At 35.3% G+C, this 18,639-nt stretch overlaps 1 protein-coding gene across 1 annotated transcript in view; it reads right to left on the bottom strand.

The window, feature by feature from the left end:
• The window catches only part of RSPH1 (radial spoke head component 1), a 36,072-nt gene extending 25,431 nt beyond the window's left edge, over positions 1-10,641 (bottom strand). Inside the window, exons 1-3 of the mRNA XM_003763436.4 lie at positions 10,267-10,641; positions 1,188-1,301; positions 994-1,099 (exon numbers count right to left, since the gene is read on the bottom strand). Coding sequence (XP_003763484.1) covers positions 994-1,099; positions 1,188-1,301; positions 10,267-10,320 — 274 coding nt within the window. The 5' untranslated portion in view covers positions 10,321-10,641. The remainder of the gene's footprint in view (positions 1-993; positions 1,100-1,187; positions 1,302-10,266) is intronic.
• Positions 10,642-18,639: the final 7,998 nt, after the last annotated feature.

Here is an 18,639-nt window from a genome sequence, read left to right as displayed (position 1 = left end):
CTCCCTACCCTTGTACTGAATCCCAAGGGGTTGTAAGGGAGGCAAACCTCTCCATTTGGTTCCCTGAACCCCAAACCTGCCACTAGACTTTATCATTTAACTCCCTGACCACCAGAAACCCTATTTTCATTTGGGTTCCCTAAATCTAAACCTCATCATTTTGAGGTCAGAATTAGATTTATAATATAATTTCCCTTATAACTTTCTCTACCTTCTGCAGCAAAAAGGAAACAATCAAGAAGTTAAGAATTTACCAGATGCTTTTCTTGTAGAAGAGAACTTTAGCATAAATAGCTTGTAATATTCTCAGACTCTCCTCACAACTGTATTTTGCCACAGTACTAGCTTTTGACATGTTAAAAACTCATCATTCCTTCCTTCATTAGCCTAGAATCAGCCTAAAATTCTTCCTGCATTATATCAACTGCTCAAAATCCTTCATCTATTCCTCTCTACCTACTAGAGAAAGTACCAAACCTGCAATCAAGGACCCATTCTAGGCCTTTCCTAACTTTCAAACTTTTTTTCTGACTATTTCATGACATAATCAATCTGATAGTCAGACTGATATTGCTTTCCAAATATAATTTGAATATCTCTAATTAGCTTTTTGCTCATGTCATTCTCTTCACTTGAGACACAAGTCTTTCCCTTTATTTCTCTGGGCACACAATTGCAAAATGAATTTTTGAAGCAATTTTTTGGCATTTTATTAAATGTTACCTTTTATTCCTAGCTATCTTTTTATATTTAAAAGTTTTGTCTATTGATTAGCTTGCAAAGCTCTTGAGGATAGGAATTATATTTTTATTTATCTATTCCAACAGTGGATACTATACAGTAGACACTCACTAAATTACTTTTGGCTGAATGAAACTAAGAATTTGTAGCTTCCCATCTACTTCAATATTCACAGATAAGTTCAGTCACTAGAAGAAAAAAGAAGCTGATTTTCTTATGTTGAAACAATAATATGTAACAAGACAATTTTACCTTCATATTTTGATCCATCTGGATAGATAAACAAGCCTTGACCATGTTTTTTATTTTGTTGATATTCTCCAATGTATCGAGCACCACTCTTAAATCTATAGGTTCCCTGAAATATATTGTTCTTGTCATTTCTGAATCTAATTCAAAGAACATTCTCTAAAAAAGAAAAAGTTGGATAACAAACTCAATCTTACCTGACCATGTCTTTTACCAAATTCATATAGTCCATCATATACATCCCCATTGGGCAACATTGCTTTCCCTTTTCCATGTCGTTCACCTGCCTCATTGCGATCTCCTTCATATTCCTGAAGAAATAAAATAAGTGAGTTGATTTATTAATTAGATGAGTTAGAGAAAAAAGTATGTTATTTAAAAGCACTTTTAAAATATTGACTATATAAAATATTAGGCTGGTAGAAGTAGTATATAGTAGTATATAGGGTATAATTTCAAGGATCTTCAGAAGACTCTCCCATTCCTCAAAATATCTTTTTTACATGCTAATTGATATCTGAAATTTCTTTTAATTAATACAAGGTTTATTTTATTCCATAATCAGAAATAAAGAAGATGGAGCTAAGATGGTGAGGTAAAAGTTGGATCTCATCCAACCTCTCCCCAAACTGCTCCAAATTCCTTTAAATAATGACTCTAAATAAATTTTAGAGCATCATAACACCCCAAAAGAATTGAAAAATTTCAAACCAAAGGCAACTTAGAAGGATAGTAGAAAAAGTCTGTGACACCAGAGTGGGAGCATTTTAGGAGAAAGAGAACTTTAGCATAAATAGCTTGTAGTATTCTCAGACTCTCCTCATGTATTTTGCCTCAGTATTAGTATGCAGTCCTGGTATAGACCATACCATCACAGCCCTAGCTTGGTCCTGACCTCTGAATCAGCAGCAGTATGGTGGTTTCTAGACCTCTCATCCCAGGTCCTCACACCAAAGAGGAATTGGAAGGTTAACAGAAAAGGTCTGTGGAACTGGTACACAATCCCAATGCAGGCCATTACAGCACTATCCCAGCTCCATATCCAGACCTGTTCTGGCCCCAGACCCAGCTGGGACCTGGTCCTGTTCTCACCTGTAAGCCCAGGGATACCAGGAAGGCCTTGGAAGGTCAATAGAGAAAATCTGTGGCAACAGGATAGAAGTCAGAGCTGTAATCCCAGGGCAAGCCATAACAACATAGCCCAGGCCCCAGCCCCAGCTCAGCAGAACAGGATTCTGTTACTTTAGCACACTAAATTTTTTTTGTTTATTTGTCTGTTTTTATTTTTTAATTTATTTAATATTTTTCCACAATTACATTCAAAACAACTTTTTTACATTTATTTTTAAGATTTTTTAGTTATTCCCACCCACAGTTAAGAAACCATATGTGAAGTTATTCAAAACATGTTCATAAAAGTCAAGTTCTGAAAGAAAACATTGATCTCCCACCCTAATGAAAATAAATACTCTCAAGAGAAATTAAGTTAAAAATAAAGAGAGATAAAGTAAAAGAGAATGCTTAGATCTGTTTTCCGACTTGATCTCTAGCTATGGAGAGGATTTTCCCTCCTAAGTCCTTCTATGTAAGTGTGGATGATTGTACTATTGAGAATAACAAAGTCATTCACAACTGGTCATCCCAGAACATTGCTATTCCTTTGTATATAGTATATTTAACTTTGTTCATTGAGGACTTTCCAGGTTTGTCTGTTTGTTTTTTTTTTTCTGAGAGTGTCCTGCTCATCATTTTCCAGAGAACGATAATATTCCATATTCCATCAGAGAAACTTAACACTAGATCTTACAGCTACAGTGCTCTGATTTTCCTTTCCCAACATGATTCATAAAGCAAAGTGTGTTAAAAATAAATTAATTCATTTAAAAAACAATAATTTGGAATCACAGAACCTGGATTTAATTCCCAGACCTACTACTTACTCTATGACCAAATTAAAAAATAAAAAGGATAAAATAAGTCACATTAAAAGATAAAATTGTACTAACTAACGTAATACCTGGAACACTACAAAACATGTTCTGTGGAATCCACTGAAATTTGAAAGGGAATAGGCTGCCACTGACATATAAACAAAAGAAACTCCCCCAAAAAGTGTTAAAAAGACAGTTTAATATAACAGACTATGTGCAGAACTTGGAGTCAGGAACATCTGGGCTCTAACCCTCCTTTGATACTTACTGGTTGTTAAGCGTGTATATGATAGTTGGGAATGCCTTTGCTGTAAGTCTGGCCTGCTCATCCACCTTTGGTGTCTACCAGATTTTCAACTCTCATCTATGGCTCCAAGAAGCTGTAACATGTACAGCAGTTATACCCCAGTAAGCTATCTTATCAGACAAACTAACACCAGATTAAGGATAACTGACCCTCAAACCCTTCAGTGAGTTAGGGAAACGTCTTCTCTAAACATATGAAGACTGTCTCAAGTGGAATGACTGGATGAGAATTTGTTCCAAAAGCCATGAAGATGACTAAAGCAGGTGCTATGGAGTGTGAGAGCTATTTCAAACATTGAAATCACCAAAGTCCTCTACTGCATTGTAGGTCATCACCAGCCATCTTGACTTTTATCTTGCCACTGCACTGTGATGACTCGTGAGCCTGATGATTTTGTACCACTCTATCTCACTGAAATCCAATTTATACATGTCAAGACATCATATAATGTAATTTGTTCTCTTTGAAAAAGGACAGCAATCTAGTTTTTAAATATTTGAGTCTCTGAGTATATCTGAACTTTTTCATGTTACAATAAAAATTAATATTTATAAACTATTATATAGAACTGAAAGTCATCTTCTACATTCTTTCCAGAGTTAGGTAAAAACAGACAGAAATATCAATTCCTAGCTAAAAAGTCCCTGGAACTCCCAATAGTGGCCTCTAGATTGCAAACAGCAATAACAACTACTAAAGGACCATCTCCTCTTTACAATGATCATAACTTACTTTCAACCTAAAAATTCTGATGACTTAGAAAATACTATCAATTTAAGGACATATGAGGGAATAAATGTGGAAACTTGAATTTTGATATATAGGAATTTTTTTCAGGAAATCTTTACTTTAGCTTATACTTGACATTTGAACCTGTCAACTTTTGATTTAGCACCTTTGAATGCTATGAACATCTCTATCTAAAGATTATTCTAGAACCATGGTTTACTCTCTACAATCCAACCATTCTCTGGAAGCAAGTTCTACCTATTCACCCTGCTATCAATCCAAGGGTTTGCAGGAACCTTCCAAATTGATAGACTTCCATATATATTTGAGGAGAAGACACCAACTCAGGGAGCACCCACAGCACAGCTAACACTTTGGGCTCTTTTTGAGGATGATCATTCAGAGAGACACAAACCTGGTCACTGAGTCCACTACCCATTAAGCATGAGAATTTCTGTAATGTAATTTTAAAAGAGCAGCATGAAAAACCACCTAGTTTTTCTCCCCTCCAATGTATTCTACATACTGCTGAAAGATCACTAAATACTTCTTCCCATGATACAGAGCACAGCATATTCATCCCTGCCCATTTTTTGTTATCCCTGTGTCTTGCCATACATTTGCCAAATGAGATTTGCCTAATGTGCTGGGGTCTTTCACAACTTTCTACTGAAGTAGAATTTCAGTTAGACTTGGCTCTATTCAACAATGAGGTGATTCAAGGCAATCTAATAAATTTATGATGCAAAGTACCATCTACATCCAGAAAGAGAACTTTGAAGAGTGCATGTGGATCAAAGCATAACATTTTTACCTTTTTGTTGTTGTTTGTTTGCTTGGGTTTCCCCCCCCCCCACCCTTTGATCTGATTTTTCTTGTGCAGCATTATGTTGTACAAGAACTGCATGTATTTAACACATATCAGATTGCTTGCTTTCTTGGGGAGGGGAGCAGGGGGAGAGAGAAAAAAATTTGGAGCACAGGTTTTGCAAAAGTGAATGTTGAAAACTATCTTTGTATGTATTTTGGAAAATAAAATACTACTAAAATAATAATAATTTTAAAAAGCATATCAATGGAATACAAAAGCTATCTATCCTTCAGTCTTACCAATTGACTTATTTTTTTCTACCATTTATGATTCCATTCTTTATTCTAGTTCTTTAGGGTTCCTTGTTATGTGTCATAATTTACCACATCCATCATGCTTATCTCTATCGCTCTTTGAATGATTTTCTTTGAAGACAGGAGACTTGGCAACATAACCAATAGAATATCAGTATTTTTTAAAATGGATTCTTCTTTCAACGTTATTAGAGTCATTAAAAGAAGCAGGAAGAATTACAATGAGCCCCCCATCAACAAAATTACTCCAAACAGATCTAGAAAATGTACCAGACTGAATCTTGATGGACAATTTTAAGAAAAAGTCAAAATGAATAATTTTTTAAATTCCCAAGTCAAAATAAGAATTCAGACAGAGAAGTTTGTGTTCACTGGAAATAGGGTCTGATCAGGAGATCAAAGCATTCCAACAGGAAAGGCTGTGTACTAGGAATGAATATCATCTGGCAATTTTGTCACCCAGATAGATCTGGGACAGACTGAGGAAAAAATCTTACCCAGAGTGGTATTCAAAGATAAGGAATGATAAGAAGGTTCTACACTAAGTACCGAGAGAAGAAAGTTTGGAAGCAAACATCAGAAATGTGGCTTAAATCTCTGGAGTCTCTAGGGGGTCTCAATTTCAGCTTCTACCCTTGTCTGAAGCCTGGAGAAAGATAAGCAAGGAAATCCCAGACTACATGTTCCATCATGCTGAACCAACTGATTGACAGGGACTGCATCTAACAGAAATATCTGACCCAAACCCAGGTCAAGGATTTGAAAAGACCAGATCAGGAGGGGAGCCATTAAATCTGCCCTGGATCAGACTATTTAGGGAACACTGAAAGTCTACACGTCATCCAACTGAGCTGGCCCTGAGACCCTGTAGAAACACAATACTCAGAATCCCAGGAAAACAGTTACATGACCAGGCCAGACCTTCCCTCCAGAAGTATTCAAAACTTTGTCCTAATCTCAAGTCTGAAGTAAAAAAGTAGTTTGGAATTATTCAGAAGGGGAAAAAAAATCACATAGTAAAGAGGTATCATAGTGACAGGGACACTCAAGACATAAACCTGGAGGAGAATAACTCCTGAATATCTACAAATAAAAGTCTCCAATAACAGAGAATTCCTAGAAGAAATGAAGCAAGAGGTTTGTTTATTTGTCTTTTAAGTTTACATTTTTTTTTAAATAAATGAAATGAGAGTGCCAGAGGGGAAAAATTAAAATGAGAGGCATAGAAGAAAGAATTGGAAAAGGAATCAATAGTTTGGCAGAAGAGATACAAAACTTTGACCAAGCAACAATTTCCCTAAGACAACAAAAAATATTTAAAAAGAAAGTCAAAAGACTTCTTAAAAAGCACCAAAAACAACTGACCTGAAAGACATATCAAAGAGAAAAAAAAAAATTAAGAATGCTATTACCTAGACACCATAGTTCTAGAAATCTTAAAAGAAAACTGCCTAGATTTCTTAAAATCAAAAAACAAAGTAGAAATTGAAAGAATCCATCAGTTACCTCCTGAAAAAAAAAACTCCCAGAAACTTCATAGACAAAATGCACAGTTAGAATCCCACATGATTTAGCAGTCAACATTATGAAGGAATGGACAGTTGGGTTGGCTTAGCACCAATAATAATTTAGCCAGTAAAGCTGAGTATAATTCTACAAGGCAAAAAAAATGGATTTTTGATTAAATAGATGACTTCCAAGCATTCCTGATGAAAAGATCAGAAGTTTGGAGAAACTGAAATTCAAACACAAAAGTCAAGAGAAATATACAAAGGTAAACAATAATGGGCAATGAAAAGGGACAAAACAAGGATAATTGTTTAATTTAAATATGTAGAGATGATATTTGTATCTCTTTTGCACTCCATCATCATCAGAGATTGGGGTGAAGTCCAAATAATTAGAAGGTTTGGGATAGTTTAATTAGTTTCAACTAAAAATTACATCTATAAGCAATCTTTTTGTGATGCTCCTTAATATTAGTGCCTTCCCATTGCTGTTATCCTGATATATATCTTATTTGTACATGGTTGTTTGAATATTGTCTCCACATTGGACTATGAGTTCCTGAAAGGCAGTTACTCTTTTGCTTTTCTTTTTATTCTCATATTTAATACTATACCTGGAACATAGTAGGCACCTAATAAATGCATGTTGACTAACTATACTAAATTCTCCTACATTGTACTCTGCTTTTCAGTAAAAAAAAAAAAAAAAAAGGTAAGATATATACAAATAACTAACTCAAAATAATGATTCACATTTATATAGTTCTTTAATTTTTAAAGAAAATGTTAAGATAATCATTCCCATTTGATAAATGAGGAAAATCAAACTGAGATTAACCTTGTCTTCTATGTCCATGTTCAACAGTCTTTCAATTTTATATTGTCTAGATTACAACAGGAAGATTTTGCATTTGATCTTAGTCTTGAAAAATAGATAAGTTTAAGTTGTAGGCATGTTCTGAAGACCATTTTAAACCTAGGGAATATTGTGAACAAAGGCACACAAGTAACAGGAAATATTCTTAGAGAAAAGTAATCTAATTTGTTCAAGCATAAACATGGGGGAAGGAAATAGCATGAAACAATGAGACCAACATGGGATTCAAGAAATGTGTGCTTAAGTCCCAGGTCTGACAAGTCAAAACATTGGGAAGTCATCAAGCATTTATTAAGCATTTACAATGTACCAGGCAGTATGAATCAGCTTTGCAGCTCTGATATGCAACTTGATCATAGTAAATGATTTTTTGGATAAATTGCTATAGTCTTTTTGCCAAGATTTTATTTAAAATTCATAAAATGACTCAACAATATTGGTGTAAAGTTCTCTTCTCTTTACCTTTTGTGCTTTAGATATTGATTAGATATAGTAATATTGACTCAGCAGTAAGAGTACTAGTTCTGTATAGAGATTAAAAACAGAAAGTGATGAAGAAATTGAAACCATTTCTAATCATATGAAAAGTTGTTCTAATCATTATTGATCAGAGAAATGCAAATTAAGACAACTATGAGATACCACTACACACTTCTCAGATTGGCTAAGATGAGAGGAAAAGATAATGACCAGTGTTGGAAGGATGGTGGGAAAACCAGGACAATAATACATTGATAGTTGTGAACTGATTCAACCATTCTGGAGAGCAATTTGGAACTATTCCCAAAGTGTTATCAAACTATGAATATCCTTTGATCCAAAAATGTTCCTACTGGACTTGTATACCAAAGACATCATAAAGGAGGGAAAGGGACCCACATGTGCAAAAATGTTTGTGGCAGCCCTCTTTGTAGTGGCAAGAAATCTGGAAACTGAATGGATGCCCATCAATTGGAGAATGGCTAAATGAGTTATGGCATATAAATGTTATGGAATATTATTGTTCTGTAAGAAACAACCAACAGGATGATTTCAGAAAGGCCTGGAGAGACTTACATGAACTGATACAAAGTGAAATGAGCAGAACTAGGAGGTCATTATATACTTCAACAACAATACTATATGATGATCAATTCTGATGGACCTGGCTCTCTTCATCAATGAGTTGATTCAGACCAGTTCCAATGGTCTTGTGACCAGACCCAGATGAAGAGACTCAGAGAGAGGACTATGGGAACTGAGTGTGGATCACAACATAGTATTTTCACCTTTTTTGTTGTTGTTTGCTTGCATTTGGTTTTCTTTCTCATTTTTTTTTCCTTTTTGATCTTATTTTTCTTGTGCAACATGGTATTTGTGGAAATATGTATAGAAGAATTGCACATGTTTAATATATATTGTATTACTTGCCATCTAGGGAAGGGGTGGGGTGAAGGAAAGGAAAAAAATTTGGAACACAAGGTTTTGTAACAGTGAATGTTGAAAGTTAAAACATGTATATGCTTTAAAAAATAAAAGCTTTTCTAAAAAAAAATTTAAAGAGTGGGAGGGAGACAGAGAATATGAATTTATATGTATAAAAGATATTTACAATTCTTTTAGTGGTAGCAAAGAATTGGAAATTCAGGGTGGGGCCAGATGTTCAACTGTGAATAACTTCTGCTATTCTCAGCAATGTGACGATCCAGGACAATTCTGAAGAATTTATGATGAAAAACCACATTCATCTCCAGAGAAAGAACTTCTGGAGTCGGAATGAATATTGAAGCATACTTTCCCATTTCTTCACTTTGCTGAGGTTTTAGTGTCTGTGTTTTCTTTCACAACTTGATTACATGTACATGTTTTGCATGACCGGACATATATAACCTATGTCAAATTGCTTGCCTTTTCAATGCAGGTGAGAGGAAGAAGGGAAGAAGGCAGAGAATTTAGAACTCAAAAATTGGGGGGAAATGTTAAAATTGCTTTTACATGTAACTTGGGGGAAAACAAAATATTTATTTTTAAAATGCCCTATATACGCTTTAAAATATTAAAGAAATAGAAGGTATTATTGGCAACAAATTATGGAAAATTTTCAATGCAGAATTTAAAAGTTTTGCCTTAAAGTGGGTATTGTTTAGGAAGAAAGGGGAATAGGGATTGGGAGACAACAGGGAAAGGGTAAAAGAAGGAAGTTAGTGGTAATCATTGGCCTTTTGGATAAATCAAAGGTCAAAGGGGGTTCTATAGGTTAATCTTTTACGTTCCTACACACACCACCCCTCACTCCCCAACACACACCACCCCCTCGCTCCCCAACTCCTGTCACTAACTAATGATTAAAGGGGGCTTCCAAAGAGTGGATCTTATACATTTTCACAGCGAGGACCAAAGAAGTAAAAGAACTAAGATCAAGAAACACTCTCAAATGGCTGATAAAAATTCAGGTCCCCAGATTCCAAGCTTAAGGGGAAAGTACAGGACTATTCTTTTTACCAAACCGAAAATTGAATCCCTTTGAGTTGAGATTACGGAGGGAGAAGAGACAGATACAAAGAGAGATCCTTTGGGTACGTTCACAAATGAGTGCTGACAAGAACTAACGTTGCAGAAAAGGTGAGGAAGTAAGGAGGGGAAATTGTCAAAAAACAGAAAGCAAACGAGAGTTAAAAGCGTTATTATCCCTTTAACAAGCCAAGGGAGTATCCAAGAAAAGAGGAGGTGGTATTGTCCAAAACTGAACTGCTATAAATGTCCCCACCTTCCTGCCCTTCCCTAGACCTCTTCTCTCATCCTGAGAAGTTTCATCCTCACCCCAAGATAATTCTCCCTTTCTTCCTCTAATTCCTCAGAGCCCAGATCCGACATGATTGCACCACCACCACCACGGTGCTGCCTCTTGAAAGTTTAGTGCCAGCCGACCGACCGACACTTTTCTGTTAACAGTCACCTCGCCGAGAAGATGAGAAGGCTCGCGCCTTCACCCCTTTACTAGTTATCCCCCACAACCTCTGGACCTCCTTTCCTTGGGGAGGTCGAGGGGGGGAGAGGGGTAAGGAGAGAGAGGAGGGAAGAGTGTAGTGTAAAGTGAGAAGGGGCGTAGCCAAAACCAAGGGAGTGGAAGAGAACAATGAGTACAAAAAGTGGGGAAGAAAAAGGGGTGTGGTTGGCTGGAAGAAGGAGGAGGCAGTGATGAAAACACAGCGGTTGCCTTAGCAACAAAGACGTGTCTTGTTTTCTTGACTGCCCCAAAGAAAGCTAAATAGGGAGGGATGTAAGAGAGAGCAGAGAAAAAATAAAAAATGTGTGTAGACTCGGGAATAAAACATATCCTTGGAGGTGGATATCCAGGTTCTTTTTGACTCCCTCCCCCCAAAATTATTGTAAACTCCCCCCTCACCCAGAGCAACAGATTAGTTTAGGAAATTGTTCTTACATAGAGCCTAAATCTGCCTCTGTAACTTGCATCCACGGTTCCTGACTCTGCCCTCCAGGATCAATAAAAATAAGTCTTCATTTAAGACAACTCTTCAAAATACTTGAAGATAGTTAACACAGCACCTCTATCCTTCGGACTAAATAGCCCCAGTCCTTATTTATAAATCCCCAGTGCATAGATGACATAGTCTCCAATTCTATCACCTGGGTGCTCTACCTTTGTATGCTCTCATTTATCAATATCCATCTTAACACTTAGAATTTAGAATAAAAGACAATAATCTATGTGTAGTCTGACTTAGAATACAAGACTATCACTTTTCTGATTCTGAAAACCATTTTATGGAAATAGTATTTTATTTTTTTCAGTTACATGCGCAATTTTCAAAATTAATTTTATAAGATTTTAAGTTCCAATTTTTTTCTCCCTCCCTCCTTCCTTTATCCCCTTCCCGAGATTATTGGTCATACAAGTGCAATCATGTAAAGCATATTTGCACATGTCTTGTTGAGAAAAAAGAAACAGAACAAAAGTAAAAAATCACAGGGAAAAAATGAGAAAACAGTATGCTTTCGATCTTCATTCAGGCTCATCAGTTCTTTCTCTGTGTGTGGCTAGCATTTTCTATCATGAGTCTTTTGGAATTATCTTTGGTCATGGTATTGCTGAGAAGAGCTAAATCGGTTATAGTTGATCATCTCACAATGTTGCTGTTACTATGTATAATACTTTTTATATCTACTAATCTATTTATTATAATTATTATTATATTATAATACTATTTATATCTACTAATTATGACACAAATGGAATCTCCAGCTCAGCTATCCGAGTTCAAAATATTCTCTGGGTCCATATCTATTCAGAACAATAGCTTGTAATTCCCCACTAATATATTTACCTTTTTCCTCACTTAGAAAATAAAATAATTTCAAAGAAAAAATATTTAATGAATTTGCCAAATAAGATCTGCAATAGGACATTACTTTCATAAACCCAGGGCCTACAACAAATATACAGGAGTGAGTGTGCATTCAGATGGAGCATGTGGAGGGCAGTTCACATCTCCTGCATTGTAGAATCCCTGATGCCTTTTGATGGTGTCATCACACTACTAGCAGAAGGTTAACTCCTTGCTAAGCATGCGGTCTCTATTGGACTTTCTGCTTCTGCTTCTTTCTGGACATCTCTTCTCTGATGGATTGGTCTCACAATCCCATCTTTACTTTATAATCTGTACTGAAGTGCCTCAGTGCTACTGTCCATGCACTCATCTCCTCCGGATGAGCCAAGCCAATTCAGCTTCAGTCAACTGAAGTGAGGTCCCTGAGAAATGTCTGCCTAAATACAGGCTGACAGTTCTTACCAGACTAAGATTAAGTCTCTCCCTTGCAACTCCTTTATCTGGTTTAGAAATCAAAGCCTTCCATTACAGATAACAATCTAATTTAGAGTGCTGACAATCTTATATATTCACAAAATCCTCTCAGGCTTTATGACTGAAGAAATTTAAGCCAGAACAAAAAGCGGGCTAAGGAGACACACACAGTCCAAATTCCTGCCTTTATTATGCAAATCTGTCAGCAGAAAAGCCTAAGTGCTTTGAAGCTCTGAAACCTCAATGTTCCTACTTATATTAGTTTATCCTAAATCACATTAGCTTTTGTTGGTTGCCATAACAAATTGTTGGTTTATATTGGAATTGCAGTCTAAGAAAAACCCCATGTCTTTTTCCTGAAGAATTATTCTCTAGTACAATTCTTTCATTTTGTATTAGTGCACTATTTCTTGAACTTTTGTTCCTTCAAATTAATTTTTTAAAAACATTTTTTCCTGGCTCTATAAAGTAACCTTTTAATAGTTTATTTTATGTTCTGAAAAGAAAATTAATTTAGGTTTTTTGTTTTGTTTTGTTTTTTTTTACTATATGTGCACGACCCAATAATGAACAATTAATCTCTGTCCATTTATTTAGGAATAGTTTGTTCTGTTTGGTCATATTCGACTCTTCATTCTTTCTTGGCAAAAATACTGGGAGTGATTTGCCATGCCCTTCTCCAGCTCATTTTACAGATGAGGAAATTAAGACAAACAGAATAAGTAACATGCTCAGGGCCACACAACTAGTACCTAACATCACATTTGAACTCAGAATGGTGAATCTTATGACTCCAGGCCCTCTATCCACTGCACCACCAAACTGCCCTGAAATAGTTCAATATTCCTTTATATATCATGGATTTCTAACTGTTATCGATATTCTGTAGTTTGAGGTATTTTATGGGTTTTTTTGGTTTTGTTTTTTAGCTGAGGCAATTGGGGATAAGTGACTTACCCAAGGTCACACAGCCAGGAACTGTTAAGTGTCTGAGATCAAATTTGAACTCAGATCCTCCTGACTTCAGGGCTAGTGCTCTATCCATTGCACCACCTAGCTGCCCCTCTGTAGTTCTTTTGAAAGGAATTTTTCTCTATGAGTTTCCTTGCTATCATGAGAACAACATAGTCCAAATAATTCCACCTTGTTTTTAAGTTTTCATTTTGTGATTGAATGAGTTATATAAGTTGCTTTTCTTTCTAAAATAAATACTTGTGTGGTATAACTTGGTAAATAATACAAATCTGTGATCATCAGTTTATGGGCCTTCTGGGTAAGGAAGCTACTTCCATGAATGCAAGTTGAAACCTCTTTATAATTTATAGTCTTGCTTAGATGATAGCCTTAGCTTAGTCTCCACACTATAAGGTTGTGCACAATAGACCCTGTTCCCAGAGTTTGAGACCTTTGTCTATCTCATTATGCTAATCTGAACTGAAAAAAATGACCCACTATGATATTTGGAGGTGGGGAGACAATTCATGATCAGGACTTAGTTTAATGCATTTTATAGGTCTTTTTGGAGTAATGGCCTCTTCTGGATAGTAGAGGAGCTCCAGCAAATCAGGATGGTTAGTAAAAATTAACTGCCTCATTTCCACAAGTGGGAGAGAGGAAGCTGGATTGTACTTCTTTCTTGTACTCCACCTGATTGATCTTGGCTGAAAATGTAAACTTCTTGAGGATAGTGTCTTTATATCCTAGCATACTGCAAAGCACATGGTAGATTAATAGATAAATAAATAGATAAATGCTTTTTAATTTGAATTGAATGAATTCTATGTAGAATTTTACAAATAAGTTTATATTCTAAAATGATGTTGCCTTTGGCTTCTATATTTCTCCAGTGGGCACATCAAGTGTCTGCAATCCAAGGTAATTTCCAAATTTATTTATGGGAATTGAATTTCAATAGAAGTTTTAAGCATCTATGATGTGTCAGTACCTTTAGCCACTTTATGTTTTTCATTATCAACATTTTATTCACTTAAGGCAGGTTGGAACTACTAATTTTATGCCTTGTTTTTTTTCTTCCGTGAATTTTGTATCGATTTTTTTTGCCTTTGCTATAATAAATTCATTTTCAGATTGAACACAGACAATTAATTTAAAAATAATTCCCAGTCTTTTTCTTTCTATTAAGAATATAACCAATTCTATTGGGAGGGTGATGAGGAAAGATAAGAGACAGACAGAGACAGAGATTCTATCTGATGCTTGGAGCTTTCCTACTTCATTCTTGAAAACAGTATTTATGATTCACAGATGTGATGATTTGGTGGTTTTTCTTTTAGTCCGTTAGCTTTAGGTTTCTCTCATGTATAATTTCTGAACCATATTTTTCACAGTCCTCCTCTTTACCCTCCTTTGCACTAGTCATTGAATATTAATTAATTTAATTTGGGCTTTTTGATTGAGTTCTTCAGAGAGTTCCTCTACCATCTCATTTTAAGCAGTAGATGTTGGTGTATAAACTATAATTATTCTCATGATACTCTATTTATAAATGTTTATCATCAGTACTTCAATATAGGGTGACTAAAAATTCAATTAAGTGTGTCTCTTGATAACTTAGAAAGGTGATTTGTTTCTCCAAAGAAGACCTTTGAAGCATCTTTCCATTTAGTTGCAATTTCGGCCTTCTAATTTCATTTGTAGAAAAATATAAATAATTATAGATCTCAATTCCTCTAAGAGCACCCTCTGTCTCTGCTTTATCCACTTTCTCTTTACCACTGAAGAAGCCCAAAGGGACAATACAAAACTGAGATCCATTTTGTATTTTCCCTTATTTTGTATGTTGCAAAGACCCAAGAATTCATCACTTAATGCTCAGCCTAATGGGGATTTCAGTAAATACTTTTCAAGCAAAAGCCTTGGTTTACATTCTGGGGTATACACAAACATTTAACAAGTATTCTCTTTTTTTTTCCCTGAGGCAATTGGGATAAGTGACTTGCCCAGGGTCACACAGCTAGGAAATATTAAGTGTCTGAAGCCAGATTTAAACTCAGCTCTTCCTGACTTCAGGGCTGCTGCTCTATCCAGTGGGCCACCTAGCTGCTCCCTTAACAAGTATTCTCTTAACAGACAGCGATTTTGTTTTCTCATGAGAGACCTACATTGTTGTAACTGCTGAAGTCCTCTTTGCATCTGTATGTTTTATGAAATAGAATGCATAATTTCAAATTAAAAGTAAATAGAAAAAATGTCTTTGAAAACAAACCCCATATTTTGTAGAAATAATGCATATATTTGTAATGTATTGTTTTAATTTTTAGAAACAAAGTAGTAATCATCTTGTTTTTTAATTTTTTATTCTTGTAGAAGAAAGTTAATTATGAGAATTTGAAATTCTCTCATCTCTTCAAAGCATATCATATGGTCTTTGATTGAGGACTATTGGGTTGGTTAGACACCTTTTTTTTGAAGTATTTGATAATCATCATTGCTTCTCTTGAGATGTATGTTTTCTCTCTCATATTGAACATGAATTTTATGAAATATAAATTTATGAAATATGAAATTATAAAAACAAACTATGAAATATAAAATAAAAATTATGAAATATAAATATAAAGGGTAACACTTTGTAAGCCTAATTATTTTTACTCAATTTCACCATTAAGGTTTCCTTTTCTGATTCTTGATCCAATTCATATCTTTTAACCATCAGACTCTCTCTCTCCATTATATGATATTCCCTCCTTAATGATATCATTAGCTCCCAAGGGTTCAATTATTACCTTTCTCCTTAGCTATAGTAATATTATCACTTTCTTCATGGATAGCTCTAACATCCCATAAGCATCTGAAACTCCACATGTACAAAACATGTCATTATCTTTCCCAAAAAATTCTTCCTTGGAGGCAGCTAGGAGGCGCAGTGGATAGAGCACCAGCCCTGAAGTCAGGAGGACCTGAGTTCAAATGTGATCTCAGACACTTAAGACTTCCTAGCTGTGTGACCCTGGGCAAGTCACTTAACCCCAGTTGCCTCAGCAAACAAACAAATTCTTCCTTCTTCTGAATTTTCCTATTATTGTCAAAAGCATCAACATCCTCCCAATCATCCATACTAATGGCTGGTCAACACCTTACTCTTGATGGATCATAAAGCTGACACCACAAATGTTTAAGGAGAAAAGAGTAGAATTATATTAAAAATTTCTGCAATGGCAGTCACCAAGAATTTATGTTCACAGCAAGAGATAATTGGGGAGAGGGGAGAAATAAAAAATAAAGAAGGAAGGACTTTACAGGTGGCTTCAGGCTGTCTTATGGTTATCCAAAAGGCATACAAATAAAACATTCCATGGTTTGGGAAAAGTTGCTCCAACTTTGTAAAAGATTTGGTTATTGAAATATTGGAAGAACTACAGAAGTAGGGAAGACCTTGAAGCAGAAAAGGGCTAGAAACAATATGGAGGAACTTTACAAAATCGAGTGGCTTTGGTTACTTTGCTACCTACAATTATGGAGGGTTTATTGAATTTACCAGCAAAGAAGCCCTATCGGCCCAGGTAGAGATTCTTCAAAAGAACAAAAGGACAACCTCAAAAAGATTTCAATTTAGGCAGGAGATGAATTGGATATGGATTGTCTATGGGTTGGACAGGCCCTGTTGCTAGGACTCTTGTAATTCCCTAATAGATGTCTATCATTGATCTTTCAGCATAAAGAAAGGCCATATACAGGTGAGACTACAATACAAATAGTGTCAGAAATAAAATAAGGGAACTAAAAACAAAATGGAATTGCTTTAGTTTTCTTAGCTATCCATACCCCCATTCACATTGATAGCTACCACCTTGAGAGAGACCCTCATTACCCTATGCTCATATTATTATAATAGTCTTCTGGATTGTCTCCGTCCTTAAATATTGTCCCATTACAATCTATCCTTTTCTCAGATGTTAAAGTAATCTTCCTAAAACACAAATCTGATCATGTGGTTACACCCCACCCTACTCAATAAACTCTAATGACTCCTTGCTGCCTCAAGGATCAAATATGAAATTTTCTGCTTGACTTTCATTACCTTTCTACCTTTTCAGTCTTCTTACCCTTCCATAGACTCTTAGCATCCAGCTACACTGACCTGCTTACCTTAATTTAAATTATCTTATCTTATCTCCTTATCTTATCACTTATCTCCTTACTATGTCTTTTAGTTGCCTGGTCTTCCATGCTTGTAATATTCTCTTTCCTCACCTTCACTTCTGGTCTTTTCTGGTTTCTTTCAAAATTCAGCCCAAATCCCATCTTCTGAAAGAGGTCTTTTCTGTTCCCTCTTTCCTTCCCATCATTGATGCCTACATTCTGGAATTCCTATTAAATCCCATTAGTTAAAATAATGAGTGTTCTGAAGTGATTACATAATTCAAATTCATACTATATATTTTAACTGGGCTAAAATCAATTACCATATTTTACATAATTGTAACTTTGAATATTACAAATCTGAATACATTTTACTTCTTCAAGGAATTCATTATTTGAACTTATTGGGACCCAACTGTACTTCCCATATATAACTGTACTTCCCATGATATATATATCATATGTGTAAGTGTGTAAAATACTTGTTCACATATTGTTTTCTCCATTAAAAGATGAGCTCTTCAAAAGCAGGAATCAGGCTTTTGCCTTTCTTTGTATAGCCAACCCTTAGCTCAGTATCTAGCACATAATAAGAACTTAAACAATATTGATTGATTGATAGTGTTTTTCCATAAGATTATATACATAGAGCATATTGCTTTCCCTCATTCACTTCAGACTTCTCAACATGTCCTCCAAAAGCAAGTGGAAGCATTTTAAACATTTGAGTGGTAGAGCTTCAGTAAGAATCATTATCACTGAAAATAGGAAAAAAACCAGAAAGAATGAGAAGTTAAAAATTTACCTCCCTTGTTATAACTCTCCATAAACCTATAGATCTTTTGACTTTTTTTAATTTATTCATCATCATTAGTCTATTATCAAATAGGCAAGTCTAAGAACATGAAGAAGGGGCATCTATGTAAAGTGTAACCAAATATTTATTTTATTGTTTACTATTTTGGTAAAGTCATTGGATATATCTTATCATGCCTTATCCTATGCAACTGGGCTTTCAAGATGCTACTTCTCCCATCATAGAAGAACTCATATATTTTCATGACCACACACTAATAATCGTCTTCTTAATTAGCTCATTAGTGCTTTATGTGGCATGAACTTGAGATTCAGGGAATAACAAATGGCATGATTGTAAGCTCTTTGAGCACAGGGATTGTCTGATTATTCTTGATGTTTCCCACAGAAATGGGGAGAAGCTGAGAATTCTTAATCGATCTCCTCATTAAACAAACTATCTACCAAACAG

The sequence above is a fragment of the Sarcophilus harrisii genome, chromosome 3 (assembly GCF_902635505.1).
Source record: "Sarcophilus harrisii chromosome 3, mSarHar1.11, whole genome shotgun sequence".
In the NCBI taxonomy this organism is placed as follows: domain Eukaryota; kingdom Metazoa; phylum Chordata; class Mammalia; order Dasyuromorphia; family Dasyuridae; genus Sarcophilus; species Sarcophilus harrisii.
Note: the sequence above shows the minus strand (reverse complement) of the source record. Positions and strands in the feature narration are given on the sequence as shown.